This window comes from Cynara cardunculus, assembly GCF_001531365.2.
Source record: "Cynara cardunculus var. scolymus isolate 2C chromosome LG 2, CcrdV1, whole genome shotgun sequence".
NCBI classification, from domain to species: Eukaryota; Viridiplantae; Streptophyta; class Magnoliopsida; order Asterales; family Asteraceae; genus Cynara; species Cynara cardunculus.
This window is the reverse complement of record NC_037529.1, coordinates 57534692-57560878: the sequence shown is the minus strand read 5'-3', so window position 1 is coordinate 57560878 and position 26187 is coordinate 57534692. Positions and strand designations below refer to the sequence as shown.

Below are 26187 nucleotides of genomic sequence, written 5' to 3'. Positions count from 1 at the left end.
ATAACTCCTTCAAATAAATCATTTGGTAGGATAAATTATTTTTTTATATGCATCCCCTCCTTCAAACCCAAAGCCCTTTATCACGACCAACGAGGTCTTATCTTATTTCGTAGTGGCAGAATAGTTGTTGGTCAGTTATTTGATACGAAAGAAAAATTGATCATACAGCTCAAAATTAAGTTTATTGAAGAGGGTTTCGAGTATAGAACAACGAGATCTTCAAAAACCAGATTCGAGGTTGTATGCCTTCGAGGGATTGTGGTCGGCGTATGACGGCGAGCTCTGGAGTAAAAGACAATATGTTTCATATACGAAAGTTTATGGACGTATATACTTGTACGAGGACCCAATTGAATCCCAATCACCATCACCCAAACAAAAAGGTATTTGGTCATATACTCAAAGGTAAATTTGTTGATGCTAGCAGGACACTTCGGCCTAATGACATTGTGCATGGTATAAACCAGCAGTATGATATTACTATTGGATACCACCAAGGTTGGTGTGTTATATGTGATGCACGACAGCCTGAGGAGTCGTTCACCCGACTCCCTACGTTGTTATAAAATATGGAATATCATAATTCAGGTATCATCACCAGAATAAGGACATATTTGAGAGGACGTTTTGAGATGTATTTCGATGCCCTTGGTTGCGTTGTACGTATAATTATGTCATATGTTTACATATTATAAACTATAACCTTTACATACGTAAACCACCTAATATTTTATAGATCTAGACGTTTATGAGAAACTTGCACCGTGTCCTTATAATAGACATTGCTCATTGCAGCTGCGTTATAGTATTTTTCTTCTCTTCAATCTCATCTGTGATTTTACTATGCTTCTCCTTATTACTCTACCATCGATCATTTATCTCATCTATCTCAGCTTCACCCTTTTCCATTGATTTCTTCATCCTGGTAAGCATGATTTGAGAAGATGGAGGGTTTGATGATGATGGCAAGTTTCCATCCATTTTTTTGTAAGAAGTAGACAAGTGATCGTAGAAGAGTGAATATGATTGGTATGAAAGTTGTGATTTTTGAGTTCATAAGGCATCCTATTTATAGGCAAACACGGAGGCAAGTCTTGTGGAGGTAAAACTGGTCAAACACAGAGGCACGTCTGTAATTAGGGTTTATGGTTTTAGGATTTATGGGTTTATGGTTTTAGGATTTATGGGTTTATGGTTAAGGGTTAATGATTTAGGGTTTTAGGCATAAATCCTATACATACAGCACATTGGATACAGATCATTTATAATTCCATGTATGATGGAGTACTATACAGCAAAGTCCTTCACACACTTTTCATACAAATTGAATTTTATTTCATTAAAGACTGAAAATGATAAACTACACAAGTTCATGGAAATAACTATATTGAAAATAAAGATTGAAAGCAACATTTAATCCAAATACAACTATGAGAATTCATGCGGATATAGTTCTTTTTATCCTTTTATTCATCTGGTGTATTTTTTAATGGCCTCTTCATTGTCCCTGATATGCCTATGAGTCTCCTCGGTTGCGAGTTCGAATCATGCATCATGATTGCATTTTTCTTTCTCTTTAATTTGTTTAAGCAATTCACTTTTGTTTATGCTTAATTTATTGTTTATATCAGCAATTCATCTCTCCTCTTGTCCACCTCTTGTTCAATCTTTTTTTTTCGCACCAAGCTTCGCATGTTCTTGAACTAATATATGGATTTTGAGTTCATAGTCCTTGATTTTCCCTAGTACATAATCGGGCATTTTCATTGGCCCCAAAAATCTTTTATCCCATGCAGCTCCCGAGATTTCCCACTCCTCGTCCATTTTTGGAGGGATGAAACCATCATCGATAGTTAACCACCACTCATCGTCCGTTGTTGGAATTTGAAAGCCAGAACTGGAAGATCTTTCGTTCACTGTTAGAGAGAAGATAGGGACAGATAGCAAATAACAAATCTTTCAACCTTATAGAGAGGGAAGGATAGCAAGTAACAAATCGGTCAATCTTTTCCATTTTAATAGGAAAAAATGGAGGCACGTACGCAATTCCAAAGATCAAAGTGGTCAAAATTGTGGACGTGGATCCATATCTACAAATACACAAAACACAAACAAGTATATGGAGTTAAAAATGGAAACCAAATTCAAATGAATAAATATTAAATTTATAGTAGTTATTTAACCTTGGGGTGTATAAGAAACCCATCATCATCATCATCATCATCTTCCTTTTCTTGTCCACGCGTTTCTTGATGGCACCATCCATTTGCTTAAAAATGGGTGCCCATATGAAGGATCCCCATGGAAACTGGTTCCATACTTGGAAATCCTCGACGACCCTGATCAACATGTCAGTAACAAAATGTTCTGATTGATGGCTTGGGAAAACCAACTCCACCATCAACAAGGAACAAACTTGAACAACATCCTCGTCAGTTGTTACGACTATAGCAACCAAATCAATTAGTACATAAGTACTCTAATTATGGAGACCTGATATATAACTAATATAAGTACAAGGACCTCATATGTAACTAATCTAAGTACAGGGACCAAATTTATAATTATTGTACATACATGCACCTAATCTATAATTATGGTAAGTACATGAACCTAATATGTAATTATGGTAAATAGAGGGTCCAAATGTCTAACTAATATAATTATAGGGACCAAATCTTTAACTATTCAAAGTATAGGGACCTAATTTGTAATTATGGTAAATACAAGGACCAAATTTATAACTAGTGTAAATACAAGGACCTAATTTGTAATTATGACAAGTACAAGGACCTAATATGTAAGTATTATAAGTGCAAAGACCTAATCGGTATATATGGTAAATACAAGGACCAAATTTGTAACTATTCTATGTATAGGGACATAATTTGTAAATACTCTAGGTGCAAGGACTTAATCTGTAACTAATCTAAGTACAGGGACCAAATGTATAAATATAAAAAGTATAGCATCCTATATGTAAATATGAACTATAAAAACATTGTATAAAACAGGGATTAAATAATGGGTTATAGGTTTAAATGATAAATTAACTGATACACGTTTATCAAAATATGAAGAAAAAAAGTCTGAAAAAAAGTTTTCAGATCAGACCTAACGGACCTGTTCTTGGTCCGGCTCGAAAAAAATCGACTTTTTTTCATTCAATCTCGTCTCATAAAGAAATCACTAACACCTGCATTCAAACTACAAAATCATACGGTAAAACAAGAAAATGTATACAACTACAAACTACAAAATCAAACAACAAGAAAAACTACATAAATGTTTTATGTTGACAAAGGGTTACAAAAAACTTACTTCACGAGCTATTGACAAGGTGCGTGAAGTTACTGACGTGGAAAGTCGGTTTGCAGGAAGAGTCACGTGCATGTGCCTTTTTTTGCGGAGAGAAATTATTGAAAGATTTTGGACCCCGCAATGTATATTATATATAGAGAAAGAGAGAAAGACGGCTTCGTAATTGCGTATGGGAGTGGGAGTCAAAGATTTTCATAAAATCACACATTTTTAAGAAAACCATACTAGGATTTTACCCGAGCTCAATACGTGGTAGGGCCACAATGCGGCAAGTTCGTAATTGCAAACCTGAATAGAAATTGTAAATTTTCAAACTTCAGGGGCCAGGTTTCTCCCAGCTCGACAAGTGGTAAGTCCACAATACGGCAGGTCCGCCTGAGTAGAAATTATAAATTTTCAACGTTCAAGGGCCAGGTTTGCAATTGCGAACCTAGGATATTACAGACAATGGCCAAAAGTGTATATTATTTTTGTCATTTAGCTAGGTCCACAATTGCGAACCTAAGATTTTGGGGAGCTACAATTATTTTTATAATTCTGGAAAGAATATGGCTAAAAGATGAACCAACAGCTAAAAATGGCTTTTAATTAATTTTTCTTAAAATTATTAGATAAAACACCACTAAATAACGCTTCTTTTATTTTTGCGTCAAAACTAGGAAAAATATCAAACTACAGGGACCAAATTTGTAAATGTTTGTCTCAGGCAGAAAAGAGCCGATGTGTAACACTGTAAATGGTGCTGTGTGTTCTGCTAGTTTCTAGAGATTCAATTCAAGAAATCAATTCAAAACCAAAACCAATTGAAAACTCATAATCAAATCAATTGTTATGGCGGAGCAGATGGTTGATTCTAGCTATTACTTACCAACGGAGCTCGTAATCGACATATTCTTGAGGCTACCAGTCAAAACCCTAATTCGATGCACCTCCGTTTGCAAATCATGGTACGCGATTATCAGAAACGCCAATTTCGTTGCTTCACATTTCAATTCGAATGATAATTATCGCCAAGAGTATCATGATGATGGCTATCTTCTGTTTGGCGGCTCTAATTTCTGCCATGTAGTTTGTGATAGAACTTTTAAATTGATGCACGCTATTGAAACCCCTTTTGCTGTTAGACCTCATCGTAAGTCATCGTTAAACTTTGTCGGTTCCTGTAATGGGTTGCTGTGTTTAGCACCTGGACTGGAGTATAATTGGGGGAATGATGTGTATATTTGGAATCCATCGATCAGAATCCGAAAGAAGCTTCCGCCTTCGCAATTTTCCGATGAGTTCACTGATGATCGTTGGATAGTTTCTCGTCTGGGATTCGGGTTTCATGAATTGTCGAATGATTACAAGGTTATCAGACTCATTTACTTTCCAGAGGGCCGTAATTTCACGTCTGTGGATGTTCCACCTTTGGTTGAGGTTTACAGCTTGAGGACAGATTCATGGAGGATAATTCGCACCGAGGTTCCACCCGTAGTAACGCAGAGTGTAGTGACGTTTGACAAAGGAGTTTTTTACTGGATGGGTTTCAAGAGCATTCGAGATGATCCAATGGAGAATTATATCATGTCATTTGATCTTGAGGATGAGAAATTCAGAGAGATAGAACAGCCTTCTGTAGATTTCCCATTTTCTCTTTTGGCAGTAAGGGGATCATCTGGTTCATTATATGCTGTGTATTCAAAGTTCTTTGGTGGACAGAATGACATCTTGGTGTTATGGAAGATGGATGAATATAACAGAGGTTGGACGAAAGCATATACGATTCAGTGTGTCAGGGGTGTGTGGTGGACGATAGGGTTTACAAGGAGTAGGAAGTTTCTATACACTAATTTGGAGAAGAAGCTTGTTTCGTTCGATCTCGAAAGCCACAGATCTGAAGTTCATGATCTTGGAATCTCTTTCAGTCGGTCTGCAGTTGATGTTAATTATATGGAAAGCCTTCTATTATTTGATCATCGATGTGATGCTGCTCGAAAGCAGGTAAGTTGCTAGCTATTGTAATTGATGGTGAAGGAAGCTTTTGTTTCCAATTTAGTGTTGTTAGATAGTAAAAAAATGGTTACATATTTAGTCATCAACATGATTTATGCAAACTGTAATCTTTAGTTAGCTGCTTACATAGAATGAAACTTCTAATGCTTGTTGTTGGTGAATGAAGAAAGAAGCCCAGAGCTGAAGGGTATGTGAAGAAATGTTTGTGGCAAAGTGATTGATGAAGAAAAACAGGAGTAAGAGCTGGGTGTGGGTTAAGGCTTATGAAACTGGCTGAATTTCAGCTGTAAATGCAAGAGCAGGACCAAGAAAGATGAAGTGATCCAAAGAACCCTAAATGAGGTTGAAGGTCAAAGATAGAGAAGCAACTAAGAGGTGACCCTTACGATACGATTCGATACAACACTTTACTTATCTGTAGATAGATAGATAGATATTATCACCTTCAATTAGAGGTGAGATAAATGGGTTACAAAAAAGGACTGGTTAGACACAGTTGGGTTCCCAGGCGTTAAGGAAATTTGGCCATGGACCGGTTAATGGATAGTTGCTTTTTTGTTTAGTGATGCCTTTTTGGCTATGTTTTTCTACTAGACTAGATAAGTTTAGATTGATGTGAACATTGATTTTCTCTCAAGAGGTAAAAGAATTGTAGACGTTTTTATGTGGATGTCTTTTTTTAGCATTTCATCACTCGCTCTGTTGATGGTAATACTTTTCTTTTTGAAGTATATAATATTTATATAAGACAAATGTAACACATCATCCTCATCCTCATCTATAGTGAGGTTTGAACCCCTGACTTTCTAGAAAACCAAAGACTACGATACCGTTAAGCCAAAGACCATTTGGTGTTGATGGTAATACTTGGGATTGGAGGGTAGGGTTCTCAAGTCTAAAAATAAAAAGAAAGAAAATCAAGAATACAATATTGAAGGTGTATGAAACAAGTTCATATGTTTACTACTTTACTATCTCAAGACAACTATAATACATTAATTTTTTTCATATTTATTTATAATCAAGTAAATAAACATGCAATTGGATAAGGAATGAGAATATTTTCATTCTAAGTCGTCATCCAAGAAAGTCCAGTCCCTCTTGTACACAAATAATAAGAATTGAGTTTTAAGTCACAGATACCAAAAAGATTTGGTTTAAACCAGCAAAATTTATGATAGAAAAATACAAAGGGAACATGAATATATCTATCTACAATAAATGTGTTGTACACAACGTACCGACCGTAGTAGTAATATCATCAAGGACACCCATCCCAACAACAAGAATATGCATAAATCAATCACTTCCAATCTTTTTTAACCTTCATCTAAAACCTATAACCAGAACCAGGTGGTGCTGGGGGCAACCTGTTTGGAGTGCGACGCCCGGTGGACTTTGATCTGGGGCTTGGGCTATCATCCCCGTTTTGGGAAGGGTCGCTATACCTTCGACTGTGGCCATTTGACCCAAATTGAGAGTCGAGGCCCAAGGGGCCATTCGCAGCAGAATCAAAGGCAGATCTCCAGTCACCTCCACTACTTCTTGGACTTTCTGTTCATGTCATATGATAAAAAAAATGTCACATTAAAAATAAACTTCTACACCATATTCTCGAATTTGGGGAAAGAATTTTTTCTATTTGCGTTACAGGAAGGGAAGAAAAACAAAGGAAGTAATCTTTTACGTTCTTGAATAAAAGGAAAGAAAATATATCATTTCTACAAAATATACCCTTTAAAATGAAAGGTTGGGTAGTTTTGTAATTTTACTGATCTTTTCAAGATCTCTTATTTCTTTCCTTTCCTTTCATTCGTAAACAAGATTTTGAGAACTGGAAGGTAACATTACCGACAGGACTATCGTTTGTCATGCCGGAGACTGCAGCCGCTCGATTATCATGAATGCTGAGTTGCCTGGTGAGCTTGGAGAGCAGGGAGGATTGCTTCTGTACTCTCTCTCTTTTCCGCTTAACATTACCATCCTCCTCAAGCAGCTCCTCAACCCTTGCTGTACTCTGGGAACTTTTGACCAACAAATCAAGAGAAAGAAGCAAAAAAGACGATGACAAAGAGAAGGCGTCAGAATAGATAAATCACAAAAAACTCGCACCAAGTTTATGTTATGATATCCATTTCTTCAAGACTCGTCTACATTGTTTTATCATGTAGTCTTCAGGGCATAGGGTTGATGACTTGATATGGGACGTGACCAAACAAAAAGTTGCCATCTTTGGAGCGACATTACCAAAATAAGATTACAAAATTACCTATATCAAATAAAAACTCTAAAACCTTCCACGGTTCTTTCACCCATCTACTTCACTCTCACCCGTCCAGTCCCATCCGCGTACCAAACCCACCCTCGGTTACTTAGGATGATCTTTGTTTATATACTTCATCAACATTTGGTAATGGCAAGGAGCAGTGTAGATTCTGCAATATCTACTACTCCCTCGGTCCCAAAATAAATGTCAATGATGAAAAAATTTACTGTTTTAGAAAGGTCTAATTATTACAGCTTAATTAACTAAATGACAATTTTACCTTTAATAATAGAGGGAACAAGGGTAGAATTGGAAAGTGGACACTAATTTTGGGGGAGAGGGAGTAATCTTCTAGTAGGTGAGGTCAGATATAGCAGCTAACCTTACAGAACTGTACAGCTTATTCAGCATGTCTTCTTTAGCCTTTTCTACTTGGCAAAGGACAATTGCCTGCACAACGAGAGCAAATACGCATACAAACAGAAAAGCTAAATAACAATAATAACATATGAAAGAATGTAAACATGGATGCAATTGTGAGAGGATAAACACCTTTGGGACATTGGCTGCAAGGCTGTTCAGAACTGCTTCAACATAACCCCGAACTTCCTGAGCCATCCAACGAAGCTCTTCCTCTGGATCTGCAGGTTTTCTGGCCATTGTATCCTACAATTTGCAAGCAACCAGTTAAGATTAGAACAGACACACAGTTTAACCATACTAGAAAGCTACCCATGACCTGTTATTTTGGGTGCATTGTGTGAGATATATATACAGAGAGAGAGAGAGAAGTTCAAACAAGAACCATAAATATTTTGAGAACATGGGGAACAAGTATTTCAAGTAATATTCATGATGAATAATCATGAATATTATTCATGATATCATGCTTTTTTATCATGAATCTCATGTATTTTCATCATGAATATCTATCACGACATTCATCATGAATAAAACATGAATAGATGGTTCACATGTTCTCCAAAATATTTATGGTTCTCAATTTAACCTATACACACACACATATCCCCACGGGGCGGAGAATAATGAGCAAAAGGTACATGTATCTTCATAATAATTATTGCAAATATCATGACGTAGTGTTACTATGAGTAGGAATAAACTGTACTCTAACTTACAAGAGAACCAGCTGAATGAGTGTGCCGAATGGGAGGCCCATCTGCCTTCATAATCACTTCACCCCCTTTGGCACCCATTACAGCTCTTAATTTGTTTAACCACTCAGCCTTATCTACAGCACTCTCGGCCTTTAAGAGAACAGCGTTATGAGCTGTAGAAGCACTTAAAACTTTAGGTCTGCATTGGTATGCATCTTAGAAGAAATATCATTATACAGTAAACATGAACACACAGGTATTGCTACCTAACAATTACCTTTTAATACAGTCTTGTATGCAACCTTGCTCGTTATTTTGAGGAGCAGACTGGGTGGTTTTTCCTCCACCTTTGACTTCTTATCCTTGGAACTTTTGGCTGGGGGTTCATCCTCTTCAATCTCTTCTACAACACAATCCTGATAATACATCCTTGATTTAAAACTAAAGAAATGTTTGGGATTATATTCCCATTGCAATAACTCAAGATTCAAATGTACACAAGGGTAAACAGACAGAACATGAAATTGCATTAGATTTCTAATACTTCTTCGTGACTATTGACATTAATTTTCACCCACTGCAGCTTTTAGCAACTTTCCACTTCATCTTTTAACGAGAACTTGATAACCAATGGTTCTGCGGTTCTCCCGCATCTTTTATCAGAATTTCTTTTTCATGGTTGGGAGGCCATTTGGTTATCTAATCTTTCTTATTCTCGACTCTAGTCACTATTGTACTTCCCAATGGACCTTAGGACATTAAATGTTACAATAAAGCAACTCATAAAACAAAATCTCCCCCTGAAAAAACTTGAGCACAAATTAAAAGTTGAAGACAATCAGTTAGCTCGACGTCCGTTGACTATTATTTTGTTGACAACATCACAATCAAGAAATAAAATGGCATTCAAAAGCAATTGGAGGGAGGGGAGCAGGAAGAATGGCTGGACAATCATCGCTATCTTCCAAAAAAACTCTAGTGCAATGGAACTGATATTACAATAGAGGCTAGATTCTTGATTAAATGACTGACATAGATAAAAGGGGCTAGGAAAAGGTTTTGCATAAAGAGTTCATTGATTATAAAAAAAGACATGACAGGGGCCGAGAAGAGTTATGACGTGGCTTATTCAGGAGAAGAAAATCCTTGAGGTCGGGTGGATGTAGTAGGGATAATCATGAGACACGTTTCCCCATTGATTATACCATGGACTATGCTTTTGACCAACAATATCTTGTTTATTGACTGTAAGGCATAAAAAAATGCCTTGGAACACTAGGGTTTTGGAAAAGGTCAGACTAATGAGGATGTTATTCAAATGACAAACACCAGTTATCTTATTTGATTGAAAGATAACATTGGAGTTCAAGGATAATTTCTGTACTGTTGAGATGGATGCGGTGTCACAGAAGGATGTATAGGATCAGAAATGACGACACCCTATGCACCGGTTAAGACAAAGCCAAGGCAATGATACTTGGATCGTTTAGCATTTACAAAATTAAATATCTGACGGAAATTGGTTAGCGGAGGTAGGGGTAGACCAGATTGATTTGAACATCACTACATCGGGAAATATACCAGAAGAATTGGCTTTAAATCGGAGTTCTTTTGAAGCATGTTCTTCACACCTTGAAGCCTTAGGAGGTGTTTTACTTTGTATAACATGTTTGGCTTATCCTTTCTAGTTTGGTATATAGTGCTTGATAAAAGTTGCAGTGAATATGAAACAGTTGGTCGATAGATCACAGGAGTTCCTTAAAATGTAAGCAAAGAATAGTGAAGCATGATTGCGGTTCATGAGTGCTAGTGTTCATAATGAAGATCCAAGATCTCAGCATTCAAATATCTTTGGGTAAGTTGAACTAGGAGTCTATACAGAATAAAGAAGATAAGCATCTGTTTGCAAAGATATGAACACCAACTCACATACCTCCAAAGTGATGACACCACGAAAATTTCTCTCTTCTTGTTTCTTAGTGTATCCAAGCTGCAGAAAAGGAGTTATTATATCTGATTGCACGAAATAGATAGCATTTCAAAAGCAGCATGACATGCAACCAGCAAATTTATATAGAGTCCAAAAAATAACGATATCCACCAGCAAGACCTCAGCTGCAAAGACATGATTCAGGATACATATTGATCTACATCACTTTAGCATTACAAGCAATACAAATTACACTTTGGTTAACAACTGAAATTACACACCTAATTGCCCAAAATAAGTTGCAAGCCGTTAACTGACAGATCTTGAACTATACAATCTCAAACAGACACAGAACAATCAATTAGTATAAATGAGACGCAATCAACTTGTACTAAAGTTAACATCTAAATTTCTACCCTATAGTTTCCAATGACATGCCATTTTAAAAATGGAATTACTACTCTAGGCATCAACAGAACAGTGAAGCAAATCAAGTCCAACACTCAATAAAACAAAACAAGGGAATCCTATTTTCAGTAATCTGTGCACTTGCAACCGTATTTCTTTAGAACACCCACTTACGTGTGTCTTTTGTTTTAGCACTTGCAAACCAAAAAATAAGCCAAGCTTAGGAATTAGGTAAATGATGGACCCTGCTATGAAGTACATAAAAGTTCATGCCATGCTACTAACCTTCCCAGTTTTCTCATTCAAAACAAACCATCTTCTACTCCACCCGTTGGTTTTTGCACTTTTCTTCAGCAAGAACCCTGCTCAAAGAGAACAAAATTTAATACATCGTACATCCTTAAAATCAAGTAATATCAATATATCCAATCATTTGTAGATAAAACTCCAAGGGTAACATCCACTGAAATATCTAAGATACGACATGCATTGTCATATTAGAAAACATTATACCTCAGCTAATATTATGTATTTCACAAACATGACATCAGATGATCAAAAGACCAATACATTGATAAACAGATCTTGTATTCAACGATTAGCAAGGCAAAGCAAATAAACCTAGCATATGCTACTTGATCAGTTGATCTTAGAATGGCAAAAGTAACTTCAAATCATTGACATTATGTGCATCTGCTGACAAATGTGGATCTTCCAAGACTGAAGATAAATTGGTCAAAATCACCCAATTCAATGTGTTGTATGAAAAAATCTCATCAAAAACAAAAAATGGAAACATAATTCTGTCTTATCATCATTGGACCATACAGTGAAAGCAAGTAAAGTTTGAGGAAGATGTCAAGGTGTAAACCTGCTGTAATCTCCCCCTCAGGTCCTGCAGTCTTTAGAGTAGGTCCGTCTACATCCTTATCTTGCTTGGTATCCTTCATTGATTTCAAATTCCCACCTGTTTGAGGACTAGTTGCCTAAACAAAGCACCAACAAATTAAAATAACCAATAAATGAGGGCAAAAACTCACAAAGGAGAACAAGAAGACAGAAATTCCCAAGCCTATATATATGAATTTCTTTATTATGCCAAGTAGGAAATACCCTATTCAGTAAAGATTGCTCTGCATCAACAGCCTTCTTAGAAGATTTGGTTTTAATCTCTTCCTCTCGTCTCTGCCTATCCATCCTGGTAAGAAAAAGGGAGGATACCTTGGTAAGTAAAGAAAGCAAAATTGATCTATTTGTCCACATCCATAATAGAATCTTAAAAAAAACATGGTAAACCAAAGGATTTCATATATTTATCACATCATCAAATCTAAAAGTTACAAGGTAAAATAAATTATACTTGAAAGTAGCCCATAATAGCCTTAACCCCAAACCCTCAATGCAAGGGATAGAGACACGTGAAAACCATAAGACCTTACAAATTCCATCCATGGATTGCTCTATGAAACAGTTTACTTCCTTGCAAACGGTACTCTTGATATTCCAGTACAGGATTTACTGCTCAAAAGATATTTAGATTTAAAGAACGGCCTATGGCAGGGTTGAGTGGGCCCAGCATTCTGATGTGCATCCTAGACTTAAGAACAAGTGATTCCAGAAATACTGCGGAAACATGGGCATATGCAGTAGACTTGTTCACTCGATGCAATAGTGAGAGTATTTTTGAATCAAACTCACGTTTCAAGCTTTGCTGGCAATTCCAATGGGTGATACCTTTAATATTTTAATATCTAAGTTGGCTTAAAACGCTTTAGGATTCACCAAATTACAGTATAAGAGATTCTTATAGTGTAAGGAAAAGGAAAATAGAGAACATGTGATCGAAATTGAATTCTGCCAAGCATACATAAACTCATTAATGTGTAATGCAACCATAACCAACATGAATAAAACAAATCAATTTGGAGAGGGTCATGTCGAAAAAGGTCCTCCCTGCCAATATAAATAGAATAAAAGCTGCCTAAGCCCATTTAAATTAGTATCCGCTAAATGATTTCTTTGTCACTCATTTCAGCATATACCAACACTAAGTATCCATGTACTGATCATACCTTCTTTGCACCAAACGAATGAAATGTTGTGGTGGGACAAACACTCGCTCCATGTCCACAAGTGCAGTCACCATATCCTTTGCTTCATTCTTAAACCCCTCTAGAGCAGCAGTAGCAATTGCCACCACCTAGTTGAACAATATAACATATTAGTCAAAATGAAGCATGCAAAGCAAAAAAACCTTGCAGATATTAAATTGGAAGTTTGTTTTATGTTGCTAATACTGGATATAAGTACCTCTCTCTTGAATGGAGGATATCTCCCAAGCCCTGGTGTAGCGTTAGCTGATGCTGAAACTATGTTGGCAAGCACACGATGAACCTGCATTCATCAAAACAAATTACTGAAAAGAGAAGTTGCATGCATAAGGGAAAGACTATCAAGAGAATATGCAGTATATATCACAGAAAAACAGGACGCTCTTTCTCCAATTTCTAAGTTAAGTCCAGGAAACCCCACTGTGGAGAACGTATAACAGACAGGCTTACCCAAAACTAGGGAAAACTTCAAAGTTAAGTGGGAAAAGAACTACATTCGAACAAAGCAACTCCAATAGAAACAATATCAAATGCCCAGCTGACTCTCAAACATTTATCGTAGACTTCCTAGACAATGTATGAGAAAAGATTGATGCTTACGGACAACTGAAAATAAATTCTGAAAGCACTTCCAAACAAATTATGAGGTAGACTTGGTAGCAACCACCATGATGTTATTCTTGTTTTATGTCTTTTGTTATTCCTTTCTGCCCACATGTCTGTGTTTAAATTTATCAGAATATTTTCCAGGGGTTTTATTTTTCTGCGCTCTTTTGAGAACGCATGCCTGTAATGAATGTATACACAAATCAGTATGCAGTTGTCGAAACAACTCAAACCAAACATAAAGACCGTATGATATAGAAGTATGTTGAATCTTTCACTGATCCAAGCGTTTCCACTTTCCAAAATGGCCAAACTTGGCTGGCAATGAAATTCTAACTAACGTCCTCCTCTCTTTACAAAATGAATGCAATAAGATAGAAGCATATGCTTAGATTGAGATATGAACGACTTGATTTTATCAGTATGGCCTCATGCAAATTTATTTTATACCACAGAATTAATGCAGAGTAATGCATGCACAGTAGGAACCCTAGATCCCTAAATGTCACCAGCATGGAGCAAAATACACAGGCATGAGAGATGAAAAAAATTCCACACAACATAAACGAGAGGTAGGCAAAATAGGAAGCAAATAAATGGAATCATATTGATGAGAGGGAGGTAGAAAATACCGAAATGCAAAACTATGGAAACTTAAAGAGGTAACTGACGTTAGAAGTCAAAAGGCTGGTAGAGAATGTGTAGTTTTACCTCATCAACACAAAGACGCGATGGTTCCTTTGCCAGCTCTAATACACCTTTTATTAATGACCGCAATCCTTTCTCTGGAGAAATGAGGTAAGGTTGATAACCATCTGCTTCTAGCACAATCTGGATACCAATTCCACAATCATCATAGTGCAACAAAAATAATGAGTGAACTAAAATCAGAAGAAACCATACCCTCTTGACGTTTTTTATGTCGAAATGTCTGTCAAGAGGAAGCTGTTTGATCATATCAGGAAAGTTACCCTCAAAACTTGCAACAACTTTCCAGCCACTACCCTGAAAGAGATGTATGAACGCCGATAATTGCATCAAAATCTATGTTTCCATTTGGACATAATAATTTAAACACCAAATGCTCTAGGCAACGTTTACCCTCCCTCAAATAAATGGCATACCACTCCAATGAATCAAAGCCTACAATAATGGAACTTTACCAGCTTTAAGTAGGCTGGAATAGGTGATTCAGGATGCATGAGAGAGTAATTTTGTTTCATACTTGGATAGACCGAGTCATTCAATCAAGAACCCAATTTCATAGAAGTCCTTATTGTTTATTTCACATGGCACAGGTGTCTATAGTATTGAAGCAAATAGTGAAATGATAATTTGACATATATCAAAAAAAATTTGAAACAACTTTTTATTATCTAATTCCTGTCCCATCTACTTCACTAGGCTATAAGTTAGGTTACACCGAATGTTTATGAACCCCATTTCAGAAGACAAATTCTGCAACATGATTGTCAATTGGATCTTCATGTGCTTAGTAATCCAATGTACATAATCACTGGTGGTTGGTTCCATCTTGGCAAACTTCTAGTTCATTTTGCATTTTGAGAAAGTTGAAGTTGAATATTCTTGTGTTTGTCTGGTGTCATCCAATCAAGCAGTCAAAAGAGATCCTCATATATGGTAATAATTTATATATTTGTTAATGAACTTGTGAAGGTGGCAATCTAAGTTCAGTAGAGTCTTCCATCCCATTCCATTCTAGAGATAATGGAAACAAACAAGACATGTCAAAGGAATATGAATGAACCATTCAGATGCTTGGTTCAAGGCAATATATGGAACATTGCATTCCTAGCTCATTCCATTCATCCTGACCGTCAGAGCCTAATACCAATTAAATAGTGAGATTTTCGACGAGAGATAACCCACTATAAAAGAGTAAGAGTTGGGAGCTATAGTAGCATTCCCCTGCTAACAACACCACGTTATTCAAGCCCAAATAATTATGTGGACCCCCATATAAATATAATAATTCACCAATAGAATTCAGGTTAAGTTTTATATCCTCCGTGGACTATTATGTCCGCAATCCCAGAACCAGACAAGGAGTCAGATAGCAATAACGATCGAAATAGAAAGTTGATAACGACAAACATAAAACAAGCATCATTCAATCATGTGCCCAGACAAATCATGGATATTAGACTTTTTAGTATGTATTACAGAGAGAATTCATGCGAGAATGGACCACATGAAATTTGGTTGGCAGACCACTTTGTACATCATTTCATCAACTTAAATCAACCTTTCTACAACCCTGTAAAAGACTAGAGCTCTCCATAACATGCAGCCTTTTTTATTCTTATTTGCAAGCTTTGAGCATTCAAGAAGATAGAAAAACAGAAAGGAAAAAAAACCTCATACAAATCAATATTTCATGATTGCGACCAACAACATTTGTTATGCTACAAGACAAATGTAGGAGGCAGAAGGACGTTTGGAGATAGAAATTAGCCATCCAATATGGTGTTTTAAGGTGCATTAAGAAATCATATATGCACAATGCACCAAGGCTGATAAAAATAATTAAGAGTGAATGGTCAGAATCTTAACACAACTGGGAACAACTGCCCAGTATATATTAATCCCTCAAGATTAATGTCTCATGCACATTCCAGTGTGCCTAGCAATTGTGAATTTGTCGACAAGTTTAAGCAGCACCTTGAAAACAAGTGCACAGAAATAAGACTATATTTCAATGCCAGGTATGATAAAAAGCAGGAGATTGCAAAATTTTATTTTCAATACCCAATTAGTGCATCCTGAATGAGTTGTCTATACATTTGTATCCTAGCAAATGGATCAGAACTCTTATGTTTCTTGTTGACCATCTTATTCAGTGACCTTAAAACCTAGAAAAACGAGAGTTTCAAGTTGCAATACGCTTGGTTCTAATAATTTCCTTGTTATAATCTTGTGTGAGGTTGATATGGAGCAGATAATTTATAAATCAAAGTTGCAGCCGATGCCTGCTTTGCAGAACTCCTTTCTAAAGGTAAGAAAAGCATTGTATTTTTAGAAAATCTAAATTCATTCTCTGTTCACACCTCTCCGGTCATAATATGTTGAAGAAATTTGTCCTCGAATTCACGGCACAGCTCCAAGGCCAAAGCCCGTGTGCCTTCAGAACTAGTGACCATCGATTCTCCAAGCCTTACCAACTCATCTTGCACAATTTGCGATTTACCCTGAAGTCTGCATGTGTTTTTAAAAAATATTAGTAATAATTGATTGAAGGCCTAATAGAAATGCATGAGATGCAACACATAAAGATAAAAAGCAGCTGCTTTCTCTATTGCAGCTATGCTATACGATTAATTGCACATGAAAGGCATCAGCAAGACAATGATAAAGACAAGTGGTACATGTGTATGTAACATAGATGTTTCTTTGATTGTGCTAGTTCTTGTATCATCATAAAACTCACATGTGAAGTAATATCTGCTCTATATGTCAAAAGGAAATATTGACAAGAATTGGTTTCCATCTTGAAAAAATTAGTCACAAAAACATTACTGGCTAGCTCAATACTTGCTGATGGAAATAGAAATTCAAGTATAGACCACCACCCCATTATGCTATAGTGAAAAGCACATACCATAACAAAACCCATTTCATCAATTCATCTTTTCAAGAAATATGTCTAACATTTAATCTATAGGTTCTACCTCAGAGGAACACCATTACTTCATCTACACACTCGCAAGTATTTATCACTGGATAAGCAAATATAAAACAAATTCATTGTTTCTGACCAGTCAGGCTAATTAGTGCTAAATGATTATGTTTGCATTGGCATATCCTATCACTGTAGCTAGAACTAACAAAGGGCTGCTCCTATGTCACGGCAACTCATTTTTTAATGCATAGCCATAAAACCAAGTGCTAGTGACTCAACACTCCGGAACTCCTGCAACTATGCACAAATTCTGCTGATACACACATATAATTCTGTCAAGTAATTTTAACTTAATCTCTTCTCAAGATATGGTACTTAATCAGTCAAAAAAAAAAAGATCTGTTACACTATGCATAAAGAAGACAACCTCAAAAGAACAAAAAAACCAAAGAATGTTGACCGAAAACTGGTGTTAAGAACAAGATGAGTCCTGGAATGTAAAAGACAGAAAACTGAAGTAGCAGATTTATTTTCAAACTTTTTATACTCAGCTATTTCTAACTCATAGGGCCAACTATTTCTGTAAGAAAAAATAGTAATTCTACTTAAGATCTAGTTAAAAGGAGCTTTTAAGTCCTCAAATACAAGTACAGGGCATTTTTTACAAATATATAAAACAATTATTTGTGTTCTTTATTTCATAGTAAAATAAACCATTTTCTAGAAGGGTATCCTAGGTTATGCCTAGACTAATCTTGACGATTGCGACCGTGAGACATCAGCCCTGATAAATTCAGTGGCCACAATTGTTGTGGACGCCCGGAATCAAACCCAGGGCAGATGGAATATTCCACTACACCACCACCCCCCGGCAGGCCTCATTGCACTACGCCACAACCCTGGTGGTGAAAAAAATAGTAAATAAACAATTTTTAACACATATATATCTCACGTTGGTGATTGACATCTGATAGCAACTCTTTATATACGTCATAGTATTATGAAAAGTATAACCTAATATTGCTTAATTCTTTAATTACTTCATATCATATTACATAGTCACGCAAATTGTCTATTAATACACTTCTTGTGTGATTACTAAGAGTACATAAATCAGTTCTTGCATTTACAAGGCTACTATATGCCTGATAGTAATCTAGTGCTAGCATTCTCATTTACTCCTCAGGATCCACTCTCTTGTTCCTCCTCAACTTTGTTCTTTTCAAACCAACATAACTTAGAGATCAAAAAAGAGAATATGTTTTAGAAATTGAGGAAGCTGCGAAAATAAAAAAATGGCAACATGTTTTCCATTGCCAAAGATTTATAGCCTGAAAACAGTACATGTTTGCAGCATTGATCCTCTGGTTCAAAGTGCAAAGCACAAGGCTCAGGAACTCATCCAATTTCTTAATTCCTACTAAAGTAATCCCTAGATCATAAAGAGAAAAAATAGAAAAAGTTACACTTGAAAAAGCCCATTAATAGCTGTGTCAATCGCACATGACACATGATGCAGGCACAGCCAAGCTCTTTCTTTAAGCCATTCTCCCCATTAGGCACCGAAGACTTCATCCACTTTATTTATGTCCTCTTTTTGGCTGCCCTTTTTTCACAATACAGCATAATCATTGTCTAACCTCCTTAAATGTTCTCTCTTAGGTAAAATCCGTTAATAGAAATCTCTTATACAAGCTGGAGAAAAGTTGACGACAGCCTTTGGGGTACCATAAACCGAATTTCACGTTTTAAGAGAAGCAATGTGAAATCGCTGCACCTCATGGACATAAAGCATGATCACGTTCAACTCCTACCATTCAGAGTTCATAAGACAAATGCATATTGTGCATAACTAACACACATGAAGGTGTCAAATAAATTAGCTAAATACTGAATGTCAACAGATAAATGGATATGATTGCAGTATGCTATGCTTTGTAGAAGAAAGAACGGGATAGCTGAATAATTAACCATACCCTGATAGAAGACTTGGAAGTCTGATTTTCATTCGGCTACGAATTTGATGAGCAAGGGTCTCCACCAAGGCCAATCTACCAAGCTTACTCTGAGGGGCTCCCGTTAATATAGATTTTAAACTTTCAGTTTCGGCTCGCCATGCAGTTTCTAACGAGTTATTGGATCCCACATTTCCCGACTGTGCTGAAGTGATGGAAACCGATTGACCAATTAGAGCAACCCACGGGATATCAGCTGTACTTCGTGGTCCTTGACCCAAGAGAAGTGCCTGAACAGCAGCAAGGATTTTGGGATCTGAAGATGCTTGATCTATTTTACTGATGACACCAATGGTTCTTGTTGCTACAACAAGCAGATTACAACTTGAATATTATAAGAAGCTGAGAATAAAACTGAAAGTAATGTTGAACCATCATATAAGAAAGTATGATAGCATGCCAAGATACAGATTGGATAGTAAACCCACATTCTCCATCATATTCCTTTGCAATTCTGAGAGCTTTGGCAGAGGCAATTTCTGGTGCCTGGGCAGCAGGTATTACAACCAGCAGAATTGCATCATTGTGCTGAGCATACTCACTCTGCAAGAATAACAGGTTACCAGGTCTCTCTCCACAAAAGAAAAACAAGATAAATCTGAATTTTATAAGGGATATTTAGGTATATGACCTTCCATGATTTGTTTTTTAAATCCACGACCTTCTAACCTAATAAAGAAAATGGTTTCGTGATTATGAGGTGGATTTAATTAAAAACTCATTCAAGGTTATTTTCCAAAATGACCCATTTTATAAGGTACTAAGCAAATTGTGTATCAAAAACAACCAGTTTGGCAGCCACTCACCAACGAATCATCAAGATTTCCCTTATCAACTCCAGGCAAATCAACCAATTTCAAGGAAGGAGCTGTAAACCATATGATGAGGTTAAGAGGGAAACCAAGGGCAGAGATAAATAAAGCCTACAACTAATAAGAAGCAGCAAATGAAGCAAATAGGATGGAAGGCATTATGTAAGAAACTTTAGATTGGATTGAAAAACAATCTAGCTACAAATACTACAAATTGAAGGGAAAAAATAACAGCTTTCCAGGAGCAATCTAATGGATTCAACAATTACATACTCAATGAACGAACAGATAGACATCACAATGAGATTCTAGTAACAGGGAAATGGGGACATTGCATAATGGGAAGACATCAATTTGGAATAATCCTTCATGTGTAAAAATGGGTTTGCATTTCTCAACCTTCCAATGATGCCAGAAGTCATGTTTGTGACAGCACTATTTTTGACAGAAGCGTCCAATAATTCTCGATAAAGTTGGCGGAGCTAGAGTATTTCAAGGGCCTCACAGTGCCAACATCGTCTTTCCCTTTACTTCAGAATTTGAAACATGCAAAAGAAACTTTTCTCAAGTATAAGCATTTTTATCTTCTCACAATCTCATTAAGGTTTGTATGATTTACATTATTGAGTGCCTGTATCATCCAATAAAATCAGCTTTCCTGGTGGGTTAGAAATATTGCTAACCTACCAGAAGTAGCTATATGTCACACAGCCTAAAGTTGTGAACATTGATCCAGTACAATGAGTAATTTTTTATCCCTCATCTAGCACATGTACATAGAATAGTATATCTTAGATGAGCTCAAGAAGTACCATTTAAAAGCTAAAGCTACTATTCCATCATGTTCAATGCTATAAGAAAAATAATGTATTGTTATCCCATTTGTTAAATTCTTTATCTATTTGTTATTTCTGATGTTAAATTTAGACTAGATTCATAAGAGATGAACAAGAAAGGCATCAGAATTCAATTGGCACAGAGAAGTATGATTTAAGGGCTCACCATTAAAAGAAGAAAGGGGTGGGAGATAATGAGACAGAGAGAAAGTGAATGAGAGAGAGAGAGAGAGAACGCTAAAAATATCACCCCGCCAGAGACAGATAAGTTTTTAAACATAATTGACGACTGAAGTGGCATTACAAGCCATCTGTGGTTCTTCTCTGCCAATTATCTAATTTCTGCTAGTTTCACACTTTTTTACAAACTTGTCCATATTAACTTCCAAAGCCCATAGCTAATTACAGAATCATACAAAGCATTCATCCAATGTTGCAAACATTTTCAGCAAGCTATTTTACTACAAGAAACAGAGAGCAAAGTCGTAATTGATGTTCTCATCCTTCGGCAACTCAGTACGATGATGGATCCTTCCACATACAAGCTCTACATGTTCAACATACCAACCTTTATCCTATCAGTGGAGAAGCCCCATCCATGTCAAGACACTAAAAGGCCATACAGAGTAATGCAACAATGGCATGTAATTAAATAAATCAATGATAGTCCTACACTTAACAACATTGATACATCTATCTTCTAGAAATTGATCATAAAACTGATCATCAAAGAGATGCAGACAAAATAAATGGCATGTGTTGAAGAATAGGCAACTCTTCAAATGCTTTGTTACTCTAGAAAATGAATGTATCCAGACTCACCTGTACTTGTTTTAAGCTTCAAAAATATTTCATCCTGACTCTTGCTTGAAATTTTACTAAGCCTGTCCTGTAATGAGTGCCGAAGAGCGCCTGTGGTTGGACAAAAATCAGCATTCCATTTCAATGTCATTAGAATGAAAATAACGTTTGGAGTACATGTGTATAATCCCTTTGCTATATGTGTCAGTGTGTACATGTATATACATGTTAAATGGCCTTAAGCATGACATGAGGACTCACTTGCAGACACTGGCTGAGATTTACTATCAATCTGCAATACAATTGATTTGCTGCTTAAGTTACCATCCCTCTTTAAGTCAATGCATATAGGCGCACGAGTTGCACCACCTTCTCCAGTTGGCTGCTCAAATTAAGACCAGATATAGACGTGAGAATTAGCAAATTTAAGCTCACATTTCCACATCCCCACATCATGGAAAAATAAGAATACTCTAACTACGTCTGTAGTGTTCACTTGCTAAATGATGAGTACAGATGACCTGTATTTCTTGGTTGTTAATTTAATGACTTTTTTTGTTATCATGTTGAACTTGTAAATATATAAACAGGATACTGAGGTCCAGACTGAAGAATGGAGATGAAGAATAATGAAGCTCTTACCAAAGCAGGATGTCCAATCAAACTGTTCAAAACTGCTGATTTACCTGCACTCTGAAAAATTGGTAGCCCATAATTAGAGCTAGCTACCACGCCATGACTGGAAGGAGTACATGGATAAAGAGCCAAGATAGGAAGAATACAAAGGAAGTAGTAAAATTCATTGAACCATAAAATACAATTAAGTGCAAAAGATATTAGAATGAAGTGCAAAAACTACAGGACGTAGAACTTGACTCGTCTTTAGGGCACTAAATGAGGCTTGAAGTTGATTGCCAATGGAAAATCTGATTTTTCTTGCCATCAGTTTTCATGTTTGCAATTAAGAGTATAGTCCACAAACCATGAGAACTCGGTGTTCAGGCAAAGGGTAATGTTTTAAGAAACACAAAAAAGAAGTATCATTGCATCCAAATGAGATAAAAATACGAAGAAAAAAATTAACCCTTTGATGACAATTAAAAGGCCATGAACAATAAATGGGATATAATATCAAAGCACAATAATGCTTGTCATGACATGAGAGAATTAATAAAATGCAGTGACAAGACCGACATTTGGTGCCCCAGTAACAACATAACTAGATGCAACAGTAGCATGGTCATGATATAATGGCTACCAGATCTTGTATTTTCCTGAAGAGAAATTATGACCGTTGACTAGGCTTATCAAAGAGGATTGCCAAAGCTTGGCTATTCTGCTGCATCATCAAAGAACTTACAGCAACTAACTCCAAAGGGAAATAAATCCAGACACTAATAACTTTCCATCCTCTATCTGCCCCATAAAATCATACAAAGATTACCTCCCTATCCAATAACATTTCGCCAGCAGCAACTTTTGGAAAGGAAAAATAAACTACAGAGGCAAAGTAACATTTCGCCAGTAGCAACTTCTTTATAGGAAAAACAAACTACACAAGCAAAGTATGATGTCCATTTCAAACTAAATCAATCCCATCATCAAGCTAAAGGAACTGCAAGACAATGCAGCTACAGAACAACTTTGCCTATAGTTTGACTTTGACTGTATTATCAGAGTTCTTTCATTCCATGTGTTCTTCTAAAGTATTTAGTATTTACGCGTACGAGGTTGAGTGCTCAAGCCTTTAATTCAGACCATCCAGCACACAACAATCACTGTGTTAGTCATGTGCCACAAGTCTTCATAATGTTTGTACATCCCATATGCAGTGAGGGTCATACATGATCCCCTGATGCCTCAGCTTTATGAAGACTGACGTTCTTGTTATATATAAAAAAGAAAAGATCTAGTCCATCATAGCCTTGTTAATGGAATAATCAGGAACACCTGCTGAATTGTTTAACACTAGCAATTATTACGGGCCATGATTTGGGAAACCTAAGAAAGGAAAGGAGAAGCTAGGAAGAAGAACAGATTGACAGCATTTTCTAAGTGTCATATGCTTAGCTAAAGAGAAGATCCCTAGCAGTTGACAAGTAGATCTTTGAATAGTTGAAAGTATAATTGAAATCTATACTGTAATGACATATGTGGCAGCCAAGTATATGTGTTTCTGCTGCAACATAACAACTTCGAATAACAGGTATGCAAAAAAATGAACAGTGAGGTATGGACCACAAACAGTTCTCAACTACATTAAGCTAAGATAAATCATTGAGATCGGAACATAATCATATGGAGAGATCCAGTTACCAAATCAAGCAAACAAGTAGTCTTATCAATCAAAATCCCATCAAGTTAAAAGAACTTACGGTATTGCCAAGAGCAACAACATTAAGAAATGTGGCAGGGCGTCTTGAAGAGTCTGGCAAGTTTTCGTCAACATCTTCATCGTTAAGCAAAGCCGCAGCCTGCCGCATGGAATTCGCAAGCTGGGCCAATTCTTCAATCGCCTCCATTATTGATCTTCCAAGTCGAAAAGACTAAAAAGGAAATCACAGATCGAAGCAAAGCAAATCACAGATCGAGTAATGGATGAACACAGAATCGAGAAGAGGTGGTAAACAAGTTGAAATAAGAACAAAAACCCCAAGTATTTGATGGAAAATGGTGATGATATTTTTAGGGTTCTATAGTGGTCGGATTGAGATTTGAAATATTTTTGAAATTTGTTGGGTGGATGCAGAGAGGAATCATGTAGAAATTAAAGCCAAATGCGATCCCCCACCGCAATGGAAAGTGACAGTGACTTGGGTTTCGGTTAAAAGTAAAACAAATTAGTTGCATATTCGGGGGTGTTTGAGATCTAATTTCAAACCACTTCAGTTTTTGTTTTTTTATAAAAGTGTTTTTCAACTTATCATAAGTTAAAATGATTTAATTTTTTTAAAAAAAATTATTATCGATCTAATTTCAAATAACTAATGTTTTTCTATAAAAGTCTTTTTCAACTTATTATAAGTTAGCAAGGTTTAACTTCTTCAAAAACTTTTTATTACCAGTTTGTCATCGGTATAAATTGTTTATCTAAACACTCAAAAATATTTATTACCGGTACCAAACCAAAATAAGTCAATAAGTTATTTTTATAAGCAATCACAAAAACCCTTTAAATAAATTAAATTGTATTGTATTTTTATAATTATTGTTCTTAGTTAATTAATATAAACTACCAATTTGAGAAGAAATAAGTGATGTTTTTATAACGAGGTGTTTGAATAAATTGAGCAAAAAATTATATTTCCAAATAAAACTTTTTTTTTCAATTTTTAATATTTATTTTGAATTTGTGTTAGATTTGGTTCCTAATGCTTTAGATTTTTTTTTTTTTTGGATTTGGTCTCTCGATTTTTTTATTTCAAAATATATCTTACAAAACTTGACATGTCACGAATCCTCTTGTAAGAGAGGGATCATAATTCGTACATCTTCTCCGACCGCCACACACATACCAAAATAAAACTCAAAAACAAATCCAAACCCTAATATCAAAATCAACCCCAGCCCTAACCTTGTTCACCAAAACTAAAAGTCAAAACCTAAACCAATGTTAAGTAATCGTTAACAAAATCGAGGGAAAAAGGGGATGAAACCTTGCTAAATCAGCAAGATCTGTATTTCGTACATGGACGAAACCTTGTTAAACAGGAATGAAACCTTGCTAGATATGCATCTCGTACATGGTTTTTGGTTGCATGGTGGAGGGAAGTGGAGACAAAACACAGACGATTTGTTCATTCTTGGTGATCCAAGGGGGTGGAAACAGTGATGAAACGAGTTTTGACGAAATAGTGGTTTTCAGGAGAAGTTGTCGTCGGTGGGTTTTCAAGGGAAGTTGTCATTGGTGCTTTTGTTTCTTAAGGGTGGGAGTGGATACAGGTAATTTCATATTTTTTATTTTTATATAATATAAAATAATATATATGTATTTATACTATATTATTAAGCATTTGACAAAAACTTCTAAAAACCATTTTTTATGCGTAAAGTATTGTTTATTGATGCACATTACTTAAAACTCAAGATTGCAAATAGATTTTGCGTAAGTACAACTTATTAAAGCTCCATATCTGAATTCGTGTAACTAACTGCAGATAAACATAATCAAATATAGAATAAACATCTCATGTTAAAAATAAAAAATCTAAAATATAATTAAGATAATCATTGAGTTCTAACAGAATACTTAATTATTATCTTTATAAAATGTTAGATTATTAAACCAAAAATAAATTATTTCATTATCTATACTATATTATAAAGCA

General features: G+C 36.0%; 2 protein-coding genes across 2 annotated transcripts; one reads left to right on the top strand and one right to left on the bottom strand.

Moving 5' to 3' along the window:
- Positions 1 to 4098: 4098 nt before the first annotated feature.
- Positions 4099 to 5984, top strand: LOC112507933 (F-box protein CPR1-like). The gene is made up of 2 exons (XM_025112688.1): positions 4099 to 5304; positions 5483 to 5984. Exons 1-2 carry the CDS (start codon positions 4153 to 4155, stop codon positions 5498 to 5500), a joined length of 1170 nt encoding a protein of 389 aa, XP_024968456.1. The 5' UTR covers positions 4099 to 4152; the 3' UTR covers positions 5501 to 5984.
- A 373-nt stretch (positions 5985 to 6357) lies between these two features.
- On the bottom strand, positions 6358 to 24620 carry LOC112505236 (dynamin-2A-like). The gene is made up of 22 exons (XM_025109174.1): positions 24235 to 24620; positions 22502 to 22552; positions 22121 to 22241; positions 21881 to 21970; positions 20217 to 20278; positions 19839 to 19953; positions 19372 to 19714; positions 16824 to 16971; positions 14659 to 14760; positions 14467 to 14586; positions 13349 to 13432; positions 13111 to 13238; positions 12152 to 12236; positions 11910 to 12024; positions 11324 to 11400; positions 10634 to 10690; positions 8978 to 9116; positions 8722 to 8873; positions 8135 to 8248; positions 7965 to 8032; positions 7168 to 7340; positions 6358 to 6870 (listed from the first exon to the last, which is right to left on the bottom strand). The coding sequence occupies exons 1-22, from the start codon at positions 24379 to 24381 to the stop codon at positions 6647 to 6649; spliced, it is 2715 nt and encodes a 904-aa protein (XP_024964942.1). The 5' UTR covers positions 24382 to 24620; the 3' UTR covers positions 6358 to 6646.
- Between the last annotated feature and the right edge of the window lie 1567 nt (positions 24621 to 26187).

Excerpts from the sequence above, each read along its gene's own strand:
- LOC112507933 (XM_025112688.1), top strand. The coding sequence starts at position 4,153 with ATGGCGGAGCAGATGGTTGATTCTAGCTATTACTTACCAACGGAGCTC.
- LOC112505236 (XM_025109174.1), bottom strand. The coding sequence starts at position 24,381 with ATGGAGGCGATTGAAGAATTGGCCCAGCTTGCGAATTCCATGCGGCAG. Across the intron at positions 21,971-22,120 it reads ATCTCAGCCAGTGTCTGCAA|GCGCTCTTCGGCACTCATTA; the intron begins GTGAGTCCTCAT and ends GTCCAACCACAG. Across the intron at positions 10,691-11,323 it reads TGAATGAGAAAACTGGGAAG|CTTGGATACACTAAGAAACA; the intron begins GTTAGTAGCATG and ends CCTTTTCTGCAG.